The sequence below is a fragment of the Phaseolus vulgaris genome, chromosome 5, assembly GCF_000499845.2.
Source record: "Phaseolus vulgaris cultivar G19833 chromosome 5, P. vulgaris v2.0, whole genome shotgun sequence".
Taxonomy (NCBI): Eukaryota; Viridiplantae; Streptophyta; class Magnoliopsida; order Fabales; family Fabaceae; genus Phaseolus; species Phaseolus vulgaris.
In genome coordinates, this window is record NC_023755.2 from 40,748,091 (window position 1) to 40,763,518 (window position 15,428).

Consider the following 15,428-nt stretch of genomic DNA (forward strand, 5'->3'; position numbering starts at 1 on the left):
CAAGTTATAGTAGCTAAATGTCATAGTTTCTTGTTATTAAGAATTTTAGAAAAAAAAAATTGCTTAAGTAAAGGTTAATTGATAAAAAAAACTTAACATGAAACAATTTTCTGATAAAGTATAGAGTTTGTTCATTATTGAACAGATAAAAACAGTAATAGAATAGATGATCATCTAAACAAATTTATTCTACATTATTTTATGGTTTTAAAAATTCAAAATTAATTAAAATAGAGTGAGATTACAAATACAAATGTTTTAATTTTCTTTTAAATAAAATGAAATTACTTATGTATGTTATTTTTCATCTAAACATTTACTTTTGTACATATCTTATTTTTTTTAGTATGTAAAAGTAAAATTTAGAAAGAAAGAAGATGAAAAATTAAATATTACTATTTCACACATTTTGCTATAATATGTTTTTATAATAATTGTTACTATAATTATTTATTTTGAAGTATGGTGTATGCTAATATTAGTAATAGTTTTGAATGTGAAAAGTGAAGTAAAGAGGAGAAGGAAACACGTGTGCAGATAGTGGTAGGTCCCACACCGAACCCTTTAAAATGTCTACCTCACTAGGGCGCCAAAACTCTCCCATTTCTCTCCGACCTCACCACCTTCACCACCTTCACCGCAATTCCACCACCTCACTGGTATGTCTCTATCTTCATCTGTTTTTCCTAACCCTAACCCTAACCCTAACATTCTTTTCTTCTCTCCTCTTCCCATTCTTCACATTTCTTTTCTTCTCAACTCTTCACCACTTTCATTCCACCTATTCTTTCTTTTTTTTCTTTTTTTTTAAATATCTTTCTTCAAGATTTAGGATTTTTTTACCATTTTTGGAGCTCTATGTTCTCGCCTTTGGAAAAATCGTTATTTTCTCACTCAGATTAACCTTTTTCACCATGCTCATTATCTATCAATGTGTGCTCTTGCATTAGGGAGGAAAGGGTCCGTCTAAATTGGGGGAAGGGAAACTACTGCTGCCGGAATGTCAGTAAATTTGTCTTGCACTGACATTTTCTGGCTCAAGTTTGCATGTTTCAAGTTCTTTGTAGTGCTTAGCGTCTCTGCTTGTTTCTTGCTGTTTTGTTATTTCAATATTGGGGAGAGCATGAATGGGCAGTTTCCTTGTGTATGCTGTGCTGATTTCAATAGTTTTGTTCATGCTCAAAAGAATGCCAGACTTTTCTTTCCTCATTCTGTCAGTTACTTAGTATGCTTTGTGGAATCACTGCTATCTATTCTGTGGTTATCCTCAGCTTTTATGAGTTTTAATTAACTGGGGTTATCTTTCTTACTTTGAACATGACAGAATTATCCTTTTAGGCAGTTGAAAGAACAAGAAAATGCCCTTTTCTTCTGCCTCCATGGCAGAACTCAGTGAAAAACTTGGATTCAGTTTAATGAACACTGATTCTGCTAACCATGATGAGGGTCCCAGTGATTGTCAGTGTAGTGATACAACTACACCTCTGCCTGTGGTTTCACCATCTCCTTCTCCCCACTGGAATTTGAATAAAACATCTCAGTCTCTTAGCGATGAACCAGCTGGAGGAACTTCAATGATTGATTCCTCTCAGTTGAGAAGTTATCAGAGGGACCATATGAACCATAATTACTCGCACAGCGCAGAAGAACATAGTTTCCTTTCAAGCAGACCAGATTCTTATTATTCATGTCCAGAAAGATACATAGGGTGCACATATCAATATGATAGGCACAACAATTTAACAATCCCTGCTAATGTGAGGAATGCTGCCTTCAATCTAAATAGCTTTGAGAAGCCTGATAGTGGTGGGATGTTTGTGACCCCAGGTTATCGTTTAACCAGCAGGCCACAAATGTTCAACCCTAGAGGAACAGCAATGAGAGGTAATATTGATCAACCTTCACTAGATATGAATCTGGGAATGACACTGTGTAATCCAAATCAAGGTGGTGCAGAACCATTGCTTGCTATTGGAAAACCTGATGAAAGATTTATGACCATTGGTTCTGGAAGTAATATCAATGAGTTCACATCAGGTGCTGAGATGCCAAAATTCAACGTGATTGGTCATCCTGATAGGGCATTTCTTCCTCCAATCAGTACTTATCACAACCAACAGGGTAGCAGAGGCCCCTTAAATTCTGGTTTACACACGAATGTTGCTTTGTCTGGTTTTCAGAATGAAAGAGAAATCATATCTGATTTAGCTCCTGCAGGCAACCACGAAGCTCTTCTTGATTCTAGACCTGGTTTATGTTTGGGACCATCATATGCTTTTCAAAGGCCAGCAGCTGATGATCAAAACCATTATTTAGGACAGGTCAGCAGGGATTTAGGTCTTGGATGTGTGAAAGGCATAAGCATGGAATTTACGGACAAAGGTCGCAAAAATAGCCTTGAAAGATGCATGGATCTAAATTCATTGCCAATTGTTGCCAGTCAAACTATGTCTTTTGAAAGTGGACAGAACAGTGTGAATGGACAGCTAGTTCCCTCTTCAAGCAAAATGATAACTGATAAGTTGCCCACTGAGCTGTTACATAAAAATAGTGATAAGTTCTCATCACAGTTTTTTTCTACTCCTCCCGTAGCCATGGTCTCTAGAAGCACCAGAGGGCAGGGTCTTTCAAGTATGTGTTCTACAGCTAAATTCCTTATTTTCTGCTCATAAACTGATATATGTCAATGAAATCTCCTTAAATTTCACCTCGTTCGTAATGAGCATAAACATATTTGATCATCTTTAGCAGTTTTTGTTAATACTAAATGGAATTTAGTCTTTTGCTTCTTTGCTTTTTATTAGTTAACATAAAATCCATTTCGAATGTAGCAGGTGTTTTTTTATCTCGGTCTTAAAGTGTTATTTTTTAAGCTACTTTCTCTTGCTTTTATAGATGTTTTGGGCTCTTGATTTCTCATGTTCTAGTAGACCACATTCTTCCTTTTATTATCTTGGTATGCTATTCAGCACAGATAATTAGATAAATTGTTTGCCACTGATTTTCAGTGACTAAATGCTTCAGTAAGACTCATCTTTTGGGTTTAAAATTATTTTCTGTATCTGCTGATATCTGAATTATCTTTTTATACTTTCTTTTACATAAATAAAAGTAAAACAAACAGGATTATTAACTTGTGAAAGGACTGCATCTCCAACTTCTCGGGTGGTACCTCTAACTGTTTCTTGCCTACACATTTCTTTGTGTTTGAAATGATTCAAATGGATAGTTATGAAGTACCTCAAATCAAACAACCCTTTAAACACACTCTGCAACCTGCACTTTCCAGTAATGAATTTAGCATTGTTCATGTTTGTTGAAAGATCTTCATTTAACTGTATTGGCTGCTTGTTTAAGGAATATCTTATGGATTTTTACAAACCTTTTTACTTGGTTTACTTCAGGTGCTTCCTTCCATCAAGTATTTGTTTTAGTTTTCATGTAATGTGGCATAAACAAGTATCAACAAGTGCCCTGATCATTTATAATGTAGGATTGTTTCAAATGTTAGCATTTCATTTGATGCATATAGACTGACATTGCATGTCTGTAGATTTTAGAAAATTGCAGGTGAAGTGAATTGTCAATTGCTATTTATTTATTAAGATTCATTTTGTAGGTAATCATAGTCAATCTCAGGCAGGTGGTTCTATTCAGCAATCAAACTCTCGTCTTCAACCACAATCTACTTCTGGTGATTACCTTCTTAAACAACATATATCATTATATCCACTCACTATTTGATATTTCTTTATTTGTATACAATGGAAGCAATAAACTAGCTTTTTCAGATATAGGAATACAAACTGGAAGTGGAAATATGGCCGGTCAAGTTTCAAGGTCATCCATCATGTCATCTCTAAAGAGATCTGCTTCCCAACCACTGTCATCCACTGACCAGAATCAACACAGGAAGACAATGGCAACTCAGTTCATACGTCCATCAATTCCAACAAGGACCAGATTGGCTCCATCAGTCCCAATTACATCCCGAGCAATTTCTCCCTTAGCCCACCCAGCCCAATATATCACGCCCCGAGATACTCAGTCTGTTGTTCCTCCATTCTTCCCAACAAATTGGACTAAATCTGCTCTACCAGCCCCAAACACAACCCAGGCAATTCCTCCTAAAATGCACCCCCCGCCTAATTACAAGAGAATCTCATCTTCGCACCACCCGTCATCCTACACATCACCTCGTACGAACCTATCTAATCAGCATCAACTGTTAGCTCAGGCTTTGTGTCCCAAGCGTTTGAAAGCTTCAAGTATACCAGCTGTTCCTAGAATTGCTTCCAATCACATTAAATTTAAAGGTATCTCTTGGAGCTTCATTATTTCTTGCGTATTTAACAAATTCCTTGTGTCCTTCGTGAGTTCTTTCCGGAAGTTAATTTATTTGTTTTGTTTTTCTTCTTCACAATATATCGAGTTTGATTTGCATCTACCTTACTGGTGCATTTAAATAGGCATTGAAAATATGTTCATTATTCTGATTAGGAGAGCATGATTATTATATTTTATTTTCCAGTGAGATTGCTCAATTAAAAAATGCTTTTCACGAATTGTTCGTATCGGAATTCCTTTCCTTAAAAAGAATCCCAGGAGAATCATTTTGCCGGTACGATTGTTTTAATTGAGTATATTCATAGAGAGGTATGGCCTAAATATCTTCCATATATACATATACATACACACATATATTCATATACAACATACATACGTACGTATATATATTTGCAGTGAAGCCAACAATTTCGTCAACTGAGAATCCCTGGTCAAAACAAACTGAGAGATCACTGAAATTCATACAAAAATTAAACCTTAATTCGTGAGTCTTGATACTCATTCCTTGCCTTCTGATATTCTTTCCTTCAAGTCCATTATACTTTATTTCGAATATAACATCAATTGTAGATAGGCTTTCGTGGGCAAAATCTCTGCCTTTCCTTTAAAATCTGGTCTATCAAATATATGAACGGATATCAAGTGCTTCTAGCACTGGGAAAAGAATAAAGAAATTCACGATAAATTTTTAAAGCTTATTTATCTATGAATATTAATTTAACAGTGATAGAATTAGTAAGTTGTTGCCTTTGTATATATGGATTTTGTTGAGCATTATGTACGTAGTATGTGCTAGTGTGTTAACCTTCTTATGGATCAGATCAAACACCAGAACCAGTTGGTTACAAGTGCTTTTTGTGCAAGAGGGATCTCTCCTACAAACCAGAAGGACCAATTTCCTTGCCATCTGCTTCGCCTGTTGTTGCTGTACTATCATGTGGCCACACCTTTCATGATTCTTGTTTGGGGCGAATAACCCCTTGCAACCAATACAAAGACCCTCCATGTATTCCTTGTGCTCTTGGCGAGTAGTGAATTTAGTCATACATTATTATCTCAAAAGGTTCTTAGTGCTAAGTAGAAAGAAAACAGATTTTGGAGTAGGAAAGGTATAATGAGGTTATATTATTTACATGAGTATCATCGTCATCTCCGACCATCTCTTGAGGTTATTAATTATATTTATATTTTAGATTGATACCAATTACACATAGTTACATAATTATCACTTCACATTTGCGATTTTTTAAACACAGTTGGTCAATAACACGCTAAACAAATTCCAGTTGTGAAGAATTTGTCCGTTTGGTTTTAAAATAATTTATGAAGATTTTAAAAGAATTGATGTACCTACATATATGCACAAATTCCACATAATTAACAAATGTTTTAACTAATTAAAGTCTTGATCGTTCGATATGACTTTGACAATAACACCAAAGTCCAATTTCAAGTCTAGGAAATCGTCTGTGCAAAACACGCTTTGTATTTTATTTATTTATCATTATAAAGTGTTCACAATAAGTCGATTTTTCATTGATGGCAATCATTCATTAAACAATACATTGCTTTAGCAGTCACATGCAAAATACCCTTGTGTTGATATGAGTGTGTGCCATACACAGCATAGCCTATAAAAAAATAGTTTTATTGATAGATAGTCCGTGAAGACAGCAGCATTTATCCGATCCAATCCAATACCCTGATCCACTGCACCAACAAAAGAAGCACAGTGAAACATCAATAATTTCTCATGCACACACAACACAAGTGGGTTCTCAAAACCACCGCTTCCTCTTTTCTTCTCTTCTCGATGCAAATTCCATCACTCACAATCTCTCTCTCTCTGCTACACATTTATATCTTCCCCTCCCTTGCACTGCATCCCAATGCTCCAGTCAACATCCATGTCCCCATACTTCCTCTTCCCTCTTTCTCTTTACCTCTTCACCCTCCTTACCCAATCAAGTGAGTTTTGTAGTTAAAAGGAAGCTCTTTTTTCTATTACACTTTCACATATCTTTGTCTGTCATGTCAAAGTCACTAAGTTTAGAATTAAATATTTTCAATTACTTACTTTATAATATCAATTTTTAATAAAAGGAAGTTAAAAGGATTACTATCATTCATTAATGAATACAAACTAGCTATTTTTATTTGTATTTGAGTTCAGAAAAGTTAGATAATAAACTATTTAAGAAGTGTCAACAAGTATTTCTTTTTGGGATATACCCCTTTTACAAAAGCTTAGTTTTTTAATAATTATTCGACATGAATTATCCAATATTATCTGTGAGATATAACTTGTGTATTTTGATTTGGCCTATAGTAATTGATTGCGAAGCTGACGGTGACGGTGACAGGGTAGGAATCTGAGGGGGAAAGGTGCTTCTGACTATAGCTTCCAAATTCCAAGATTTTGACGGATTTTCTTCTATATATAAAGATTGATAAGGATTCCACAACACCAAAGCAAAGAAAGCAGAGAACACTGTGCTGTGCTGTGCTGCTTCTACCATGGACCCTCTCTCTCTCCTCCAAGTTCTTCAGTCACACTCCTTTGCAACTGTGCTTGCTGTGGGTGCTTCATCTCTTCTGTTCCTCATCCTCAAACTCCGACTCACTGGCAGACATGCAAGACTTCCTTCAGTACCAGGTATCATCTTTACATCACCGCGCATGCATGCACTTTGTTTTATTTTATTCTGTGTTTCATATAAATGAAAAGAAGAAGAATGGCATATGAACTGGTTGAGTGGTTGCAGCTGTTCCTGGACTTCCCGTCGTAGGGAATCTTCTGCAGTTGAAGGAGAAGAAACCTTACAAGACCTTCGCACGGATGGCTGAGGAACATGGACCCATCTATTCCATCAGAGCCGGTTCTTCCACTATCATTGTTGTCAACTCCGCCGCTATTGCCAAGGAGGTCTCCACTTCCACTCTTTTCACTTCACGCATGCATGCTTCTTCAATTAAATCTTTACCCTTTTAATTCATCTTCTCTTGGACCCTTTTACCTGCAAATTACAACACCCTCCTTAGCTGATTCTGTTACTCACCTTCCTATGCGGTGGATGATCGGGCAAGTTAAAAAGCTTACCTTTTTTCACTGTCGTGTCTTTCAAAATGTTTTTTTTTTTTCTTTTCATGTTGCTATTTTAGATGAATTTATACCGATCTGTTAATCGAGGGTTGGTTGGAAGGATGCAATCACAAACGGTTGTTAAGGCGATAACTGGTTTTATGATCGATCCACTGAAGTAACTTTGGTTGGCATGTCCATGTAATTATTCTTGTTTCAGGCTAATTGGATTATAAAGTGTTATGGTTATTTCAGGCCATGGTGACCAGGTTTAATTCGATTTCAACAAGGAAGCTATCAAAGGCCCTGACGATTCTGACTTCTGATAAATGTATGGTTGCCACAAGCGACTACAATGATTTTCACAAAACGGTCAAAAAACATATTCTTGCAAACGTTTTGGGAGCCAATGCACAGGTTGGTTGGTCAGACAACTTCATGGTTTACTTATCATGAGTGTTTGAGTAAATAGAAATCATTTTTTTGTGTGTGGTTTGGTTGCTGAGTGTCTATTTTTCAATGTTCAGAAGCGGCACCGTCTCCACAGAGAAGACATGTTGGAAAATATTCTGAGCAGTTTCAGTGAACATGTGAAGAGGTTCTCTGATCAGGCAGTTGATTTTAGAAATGTTTTCGTATCTCAACTTTTTATATTAGCACTGAAGCAAGTAAGTCTCTCCTTCTTAAACAAAGATTAAATAGCCATTTTTCTGAGAGTGGAATATTAAGAGTGTGGATGGAAAATTGGCAGGGTCTGGGACGTAATATAGAGTCCATTTATGTTGAGGAGCTTGAGCGCACATTATCAAGAGATGACATATACAAGATTCTAGTGCTTGATATGATGGAGGGAGCCATTGAGGTGGATTGGAGAGATTTCTTTCCATACTTGAAGTGGATTCCTAATAGGAGCGTGGAGAAGAGAATTCAGAATTTGAATTTCCGGAGAGGAGTTGTCATGAGGGCCTTGATGAATGAGCAGAAGAAGAGAATGGCTTCAGGAAAGGTAGGTTTATCTTGAGCACAAAGTGAAATCTGTTGGAAGCTTATGATTGATAGAGTTATCCTAATAGTTTGATTGTTTGGGATGTGACAGGTAGAAAATTGTTTTTATGACTACCTGGTAACCGAAGCCAAAGAACTGAATGAACATCAAATTTCCATGCTACTCTGGGAGACAATTGTTGAGACATCTGATACTACATTAGTGACATCAGAATGGGCTATGTATGAACTTGCTAAAGACAAAACTCGTCAGGTAATTTGTTTTCCTGTCTCCGGCTGGCTAACCATGTATTTTATTGATTGGTAGAACTGTAATGGTAGCATGTGTTTATTATGTAATGGCAGGCCCGTTTGTACAAGGAGCTCCAAAATGTTTGTGGACAAGAAAAGGTTACAGAAGAGCACTTATCTAAGCTACCTTACTTGGGAGCAGTATTCCATGAAACATTAAGGAAGCATAATCCAGCTCCAATCGTGCCAATAAGATATGCTCATGAAAATACAGAATTGGGAGGATATCACATTCCTGCTGGAAGCCAGGTCTATTCTATTGATTCATTTTCTGAATTCAACTTCAACATCCTTGTTGTTCTTCTCTATATGATTGCCATTATTGACAGGGTGGTGTTAACAGATTGCAATAAATATATATGGATGCAACATGGACAAGAATAAGTGGGAAAATCCTCTTGAGTGGAAGCCTGAGAGATTTCTTGATGAGAAATATGACCCCTCAGATTTATACAAGACCATGGCCTTTGGAGCTGGGAAGAGGGTGTGTGCAGGTTCTCTTCAGGCCATGTTGATAGCCTGCACAGCAATTGGGAGATTTGTTCAGCAATATGAGTGGGATCTGGGACAGGGGCAGGAGGAGAATGTGGATACAATGTGCCTTACCACCCACAGACTCCAACCCCTGCAAGTAAAACTCAGGCCAAGAAAGGAATACACGAAGTAGGTGCATTTGGTGTTGCTGCCTTCTGAAGGGGACCTAAAGAATAAAACCAGTGAATAAGACTTTTTATGGTGTTTGGTGTTTTGTGTTTTGTGTTTTGTTTTGTTCCATTCGAAGTTTGTTGAACTGAGGTGGTTTCTTATTTACTATAGCCAGCAGAGTATGTCTGGTGGTATGTCTTTCATTGCATAACAATCATCATCGCCATGTTGAATGAATTATGAATTGTTTCCAGCCACAAACCAATCCACCTCATCTCAAATCAATCACATCACACTCTACTTAGTTAGCTTTCAATAAGTTTAAATTATTTTCAAAATGAAGAAATTTATTTAAAATGTTTATGGAAAAATTTGTTGAAAGAAAATAGATATTGTAAAACTGATCTTACAGAGAAATATTTAAAAATGGCCTCGCGTGTCGGCTCCCACTGACGAAAAGCAACTTGAGTCACTTTTCCACCGAAACCAAAAATATTGACTGAGAAACACGTATTTTTCAACGTCTTTTTTCAAAATTTGTGCTCATTAACGATGACTAATGAGAATGAATTTTAATTTGTTATTTTGTTGTTGATTTTATCATTTTTAACAGGTTATGTATATTTCTTTATTCACCTAATATAAAGTATTAGAAAAGCCTAACTCTTGAGGAACATTAACAAGTTTCTTGTAACAACCAATTCATTAAAACCAGACCAATCCAATAAAAGGAACACATTAAAATTCAGTGTCATGAAACACTCCTCTTTGACTTTGAAAATGCATTCTCCAAGCCTATGCCCTAAAAACAAGAACATAAATCTAACTTTGGGAGACACGTCTGTTAGGTTATAAATGTTTTCTTCTTCCTTTATTAATTTCACTTCTTTTTCCCCATGCTTCTTTTTTGAGAAAATCAAACTTTATCTTGAAATTGCAGCCATAAAAAAGTCCAAAATCCAAAGTTAACACATCTAGCAAAATCACCATTAAAGTAACTTATTACAACTCATGTATCTCGATAACAAGTTTAGTGCATGTAAGATGAGAGGTTTTGTTGAACTTAAATACATTTATAAAACTCTTGTATAACTTTTCAGCATCATCTTCCTTGTAAAAACTCTTCTTTTGATTCATTGAAGTTGCAACTGGTATGTTCTCTTCCATGTTAAACTTCTTAAGAATTTCATTTTGCAGATTTTTCTTCATGAAGAAATATTTCACTATGATTTTAATATACTTGCATACAAAAAAAATATCATTCCTTCAAGATCTGTTATTTCATAAACTTCTTTCACTATCAATGTTGTTAACATATAAAGTATTGTAGTGTCTGCTTTAAACCCTATCAAACTTTTCATAGTTGATAAAGAATCCATAAAATGGACAAAGTCACTTTCAGGTATCTTTGATAGATGAAATTTCTCTAAACAAGACAAGTTGAATATACTTTTCACATTTTCAAATGAAATTACTTTAATTGAGGTTGGATTGAAAGTTCTCGTGTTATAACCAAATTGTAGATACCCCATAACCAAAAAAAAATACACTAATTAATACTAAGTTAATTAAAGATACATTGAAACTAAGTTAAAATTATTTTTGAAACTGAATTGAAATTACTTTGGTCAAGATCGAACTAAAAATTATTAAGAAGATAGACTATATATATATATATGTGTTGGGTATGAAGTCAGAACCAATTGAGTTGGGTTGAATAACCATCATGTTTTAGTGAGTGGGCTTAATCACTGTGTCTCTTTATAATATCTATTTATCTCTATTTAAAGATATCATTGTACTTGTAATTTGTGTGCAATAGGATAGAATGAAAACCTAATACTTGCCCGTGTGGATGTAGGTTGCAGTTGCTCACCGAATCGTCGTTTATTTTTCTGCAGTTGATTCGTGATTGTGTGTTGTTTCCGCGTGTGTTTTTTCCACCACTATGTACTTTGATAGGATTGAAGTAGAATGAATCTGACGAAATAAATTTTTTAAAATCTTTAACTTGAAATTAAATTGAAGATACTTTAGTAGAGACCATCCATTTAATTGTTTTATATTAGTTTCTTTCTTAGTAACTTACTTAAAAAAAAAACACATAAAAAAAATACAGACATCGATTAAGTGATTAACACGATTAAGATTATATTTATTTTTAGTAATAGAGAGTTCTAAATATAAAATTGCCAAAACTTTTCTAAACCTTAAATCCTAAATTCACACTCTCCCCCACCTCTTAATCACAAGGTTTTTTCCACACCCAATTGATGAATAAACATAAACGTTAATAAATGTCTATTTATCTCTCGTTCTTTATGAAGAAAAGAAACATCCTTATCCCATAAGAATGAAATAGCTTATGCCGGATTAACGTTGTATTAATTTGGTGTTTATTGTAACTCCTGATCATACCATATTTTTATATCAATATGATCCAACCAACTTTGTGTTCTTGTATGCGCATCATGCTGTAAAAAAAGTCTTCACGCTGTAATTACATCCCAATCAAATTCACAATTTAAAAGCGTACAAGAAAGAAACTAATTTCATTTTTAATCCAATAAAAAAGTGTAATTTAGTAAAATAAAATATAAATGTATTTTATGAATATTGATTAAAAAGAAAATAGGATGGATTTACTTTACAGCAGAGACAGCCCAAAGACGGCGACGTAATAAAAACCATGTTTTTATTTGTAGCCGGCGGGTTATTATATTTTTGAAATTATTATTATTATTATTGATATTATTAAATATACGAAATAATGATAAATTGTGTTAATGAGAAACAAACACTTCACTCACTCACTCAGAAGCTCCTCAACTTCCAACCGTTTTCTCCTTATGAGCTCCAATGGCCTGAACGTGGAGAGTGGCATCGTGAAGAAGATGAAGATGAAGAAGAAGAAGAAGCTTCCAAGAGACACCCCCTTGCCACGCACCTCACCCTACAGGGGTGTTACCAGGTCAATTCTTCATTCTTCATTGCTATTCCTCATCTTCCACACCACAACCTCATCAATCTTCTATATACATTCATTCGCAGGCATCGATGGACAGGTCGATACGAGGCTCATCTCTGGGACAAGACTTCCTGGAATCAATCGCAGAACAAGAAAGGAAGACAAGGTTCTCCATTCCTCTCTCTTTCTCTGTATATATTACCAATTTGTTGTCTGATTCTTGATTTTCATGGTCTGGCTTCACCATGGATCCATGGCGGTGGGTGCAGTATATCTCGGTACGTAATGACATGATGCATACATAGCAGTTGGATTCGTAACAAGAAGTAGGGAGTGGAATGAATGATTGTTGATTTTGCAGGGGCATACGACGATGAAGATGCTGCAGCACGTGCGTATGATTTGGCAGCATTGAAGTATTGGGGTTCGGAAACCCTCCTCAATTTCCCCGTAAATCTTCTCATCTTCCGTTCATCAATCCTTCAAACCAACTTTCGTTGCTTATCAATATACGTATACATATACATATACATACATGTAGGTATCGAATTATGAAGAGCAGCTTAAGGAGATGGAGGATCAATCGAAGGAAGAGTATATCGGATCGTTAAGAAGGTTTTTCCCTATTAATTTGTGAATTCTATGTACTGTTATGTTATGCCATGTATTCCACCATGAATTAATCTTTAATTTGCAGAAAAAGTAGCGGCTTCTCCCGTGGAGTCTCCAAATTCAGAGGCGTAGCAAGGTATATACGTACTTGCATCTCTTCTCTTTGCCACTTAATTAACGAGACATATTTGATTTAACTTTTGTTGAAAAAGGAAACGGATTTGGAGACACATTGAATTTGTGTGGGTCATGTTGTGTTGAATAAAAGAAGTTCTGGGTGCAATCAAGGACCCAATATTCTGCAAAGCATTATCTGTAGGATAGGCATTGCTCTGGATCTGTAGCTTTCTTTCATCCCTCTCTCTTTCTTTTCATCCACAACTTCGGTTCTTAATAATGAACATTAATGGAGTAATAACTTAATCGATATGGGCAATGGAGGGCCATTTTTCGGGAATAATCTTTTTATTCACTTGCAAATCTTTCCCCTGCTACTTTTCAACCAAAATCAAAACCTAAACGTCTTTAATTCAACACTATGTCTAATAAAATTTTGATTAAACAATCCTGCTAATGTTCTTTAAGATAACTAATGACATCAATCTTTAAATAACATTGTTTGATTTAATTTTTCTGGAGTAGGTTAGGTTTAAAACAATGTATTGAATATTTACCATACATGAAAAAAGAAGCAAGTTGAATACATAAGTTGAAAATGAGTCTGAAATGTTGTTGTCTCCAACTTATAGACACCATCAGAATGGAAGATGGGAAGCACGAATTGGCAGAGTGTTGGGCAATAAATATCTATATCTTGGAACTTACGGTAATTTTCCTTCCATTCATAGCTGCTGCTTAGATTCTTCTTCCTTCCTTTCACTTCTCTTATCAATAAATTAAGTCTAATTTTTCTTATTTTGTTCAGTAATCAAACACTCACCAAGAAATTCATAAACTAAATATGTATACTAATAACTACTATTTATTAGTACAAATTGCTCAAAATTCTAAACCTCATGCACACATATATAATTTTTTTTTAATTAAAATGTTTAACTTTTTTTATAGAGAATGTATGAATGCATTAATACTCAACACATAATTTTTAAGGATATCCCAAAATAATTGTGATTTAATTTTTTCACGTGAATAAAACCAACAATAGTTTTACTAGGCTACGAATACATTACTTTTAAACAGTGATTTAACTTATTCGAACAGATTAAGAACAAAATGAATACTATTTGGTTGAAAATATTCTAAAGTGTATAGAGGATTGAAGATATCAATAGTTCAAAATGTTTTTAAAGGTTGAAATAAAACTATATTTTAAGACGGAAGAAGTGCATAAAGATTGCATTCGATGATTATTAATTATACTACGTATGTACAAATAATAAAAGTATAAATTAACAAATTATCTAAATCCACTTGACATGTCAAATCAAGAAGACAATGAAAATGTGCAATGAAATAGAGTTAGTTAGGAAGTAAGTTAGGAAGTAGATCACCAAACTCAACTGCTTATTTAAATATCATATTTTCTTTCAAACCCCTATTACCAGTACTTCTAAAACAAACAAATAAAATAATATTAATGGCAATAAATAAATAAATAAATAATAGAAAAAATATTGTGTATTTTTAGTATATAGGTTTAATAATTTTATGGAGTGTTTGGTATGTTTTATGCAAGGCAGGTACAGAAGAAGAAGCAGCGATGGCGTACGATTTGGCGGCCATAGAGTACCGTGGACTTAATGCTGTTACCAACTTTCACCTCAGTCGTTATATGAAAGGGCTACGTCCCAAAGACCAACCTCAAGCCCACCATGCCAGCCCAAGCCCAAGCCCAAGCCCAACCACACCTTCTGGGTCTGAATCTTGCAATGCCACCGTAACATTGGGCCCTCCACAGCCACCGCCTCCACCTACCTCAAATCCTCCTCCTCCTCCTCCTCGCACATTCCCTGAAGATATTCAAACCTTTTTCGAAACTCAAGATTCAGCTGGAATCTACACAGACACTGATGACATTATATTTGGCGACTTGACCTCCATTGCTTCACCAATTTTTCATTGTGACCTTAATGCTTAATTATTAATTTCAACAACGATTTTCATTGCTTCCTTTGCTTAGATAATTGCTTCACATGCATAAATACATTATTATTTCATTCTTTAACTTAAACACATTACTATTTTTTTATTAGTTATGCTAAAACCAAATGCCATGTAAGATTCTTTTTTTTTTTTCCTTTTGATACAAACCGAACCACAGATATCACTTACAAAACGTCCATGGAGAACAATAATTACAAAGATCAGAGAAAAATGTAATATTATTCTTTTTTGGTCACAGAACATGTAATATGTATTTAATAACAGATAATATTTTTTTATGTTTCTTTTTAAAGATTTTATTTTAATATATACCTATTTAAAATAGATGTTAATCTTATGTTTACTTAATTTATT

The 15,428-nt window shown here is 34.8% G+C and overlaps 3 protein-coding genes across 4 annotated transcripts; all 3 read left to right on the forward strand.

Moving 5' to 3' along the window:
* The first annotated feature begins 539 nt into the window (after positions 1-539).
* Positions 540-5,496, forward strand: LOC137836092 (uncharacterized). Its single transcript, XM_068644925.1, has 5 exons — positions 540-659; positions 1,325-2,631; positions 3,620-3,694; positions 3,792-4,316; positions 5,168-5,496. The coding sequence occupies exons 2-5, from the start codon at positions 1,359-1,361 to the stop codon at positions 5,377-5,379; spliced, it is 2,085 nt and encodes a 694-aa protein (XP_068501026.1). The 5' UTR covers positions 540-659; positions 1,325-1,358; the 3' UTR covers positions 5,380-5,496.
* A 515-nt stretch (positions 5,497-6,011) lies between these two features.
* On the forward strand, positions 6,012-9,631 carry LOC137836093 (ent-kaurene oxidase). Of its 2 annotated transcripts, none has more exons than XM_068644926.1 (9): positions 6,012-6,315; positions 6,677-7,003; positions 7,113-7,273; positions 7,685-7,846; positions 7,957-8,097; positions 8,181-8,435; positions 8,526-8,687; positions 8,780-8,974; positions 9,069-9,631. In XM_068644926.1, the coding sequence occupies exons 2-9, from the start codon at positions 6,865-6,867 to the stop codon at positions 9,390-9,392; spliced, it is 1,539 nt and encodes a 512-aa protein (XP_068501027.1). In that variant the 5' UTR covers positions 6,012-6,315; positions 6,677-6,864; the 3' UTR covers positions 9,393-9,631. The 2 variants fall into 2 exon arrangements, with proteins under 2 accessions (XP_068501027.1, XP_068501028.1); XM_068644927.1 differs by having other exon boundaries at positions 6,047-6,315; positions 6,711-7,003.
* Positions 9,632-12,151: 2,520 nt separating this feature from the next.
* Positions 12,152-15,094, forward strand: LOC137836094 (AP2-like ethylene-responsive transcription factor At1g16060). The gene is made up of 8 exons (XM_068644928.1): positions 12,152-12,341; positions 12,422-12,504; positions 12,608-12,616; positions 12,700-12,788; positions 12,880-12,953; positions 13,036-13,086; positions 13,700-13,776; positions 14,651-15,094. The coding sequence occupies exons 1-8, from the start codon at positions 12,157-12,159 to the stop codon at positions 15,046-15,048; spliced, it is 966 nt and encodes a 321-aa protein (XP_068501029.1). The 5' UTR covers positions 12,152-12,156; the 3' UTR covers positions 15,049-15,094.
* Positions 15,095-15,428: the final 334 nt, after the last annotated feature.

What these genes read in the sequence shown, in the direction of transcription:
- LOC137836094 (XM_068644928.1), top strand. Translation starts at nt 12,157, where the DNA reads ATGAGAAACAAACACTTCACTCACTCACTCAGAAGCTCCTCAACTTCC. An exon ending in AAATTCAGAGGCGTAGCAAG is followed by an intron (nt 13,087 to 13,699) that starts GTATATACGTAC and finishes TCCAACTTATAG; the next exon opens with ACACCATCAGAATGGAAGAT. An exon ending in TCTATATCTTGGAACTTACG is followed by an intron (nt 13,777 to 14,650) that starts GTAATTTTCCTT and finishes TATGCAAGGCAG; the next exon opens with GTACAGAAGAAGAAGCAGCG.
- LOC137836092 (XM_068644925.1), top strand. Translation starts at nt 1,359, where the DNA reads ATGCCCTTTTCTTCTGCCTCCATGGCAGAACTCAGTGAAAAACTTGGA. An exon ending in CAGAGGGCAGGGTCTTTCAA is followed by an intron (nt 2,632 to 3,619) that starts GTATGTGTTCTA and finishes TTCATTTTGTAG; the next exon opens with GTAATCATAGTCAATCTCAG. An exon ending in TCAACCACAATCTACTTCTG is followed by an intron (nt 3,695 to 3,791) that starts GTGATTACCTTC and finishes TAGCTTTTTCAG; the next exon opens with ATATAGGAATACAAACTGGA.
- LOC137836093 (XM_068644926.1), top strand. Translation starts at nt 6,865, where the DNA reads ATGGACCCTCTCTCTCTCCTCCAAGTTCTTCAGTCACACTCCTTTGCA. An exon ending in AAGACTTCCTTCAGTACCAG is followed by an intron (nt 7,004 to 7,112) that starts GTATCATCTTTA and finishes GAGTGGTTGCAG; the next exon opens with CTGTTCCTGGACTTCCCGTC. An exon ending in CCGCCGCTATTGCCAAGGAG is followed by an intron (nt 7,274 to 7,684) that starts GTCTCCACTTCC and finishes TGGTTATTTCAG; the next exon opens with GCCATGGTGACCAGGTTTAA.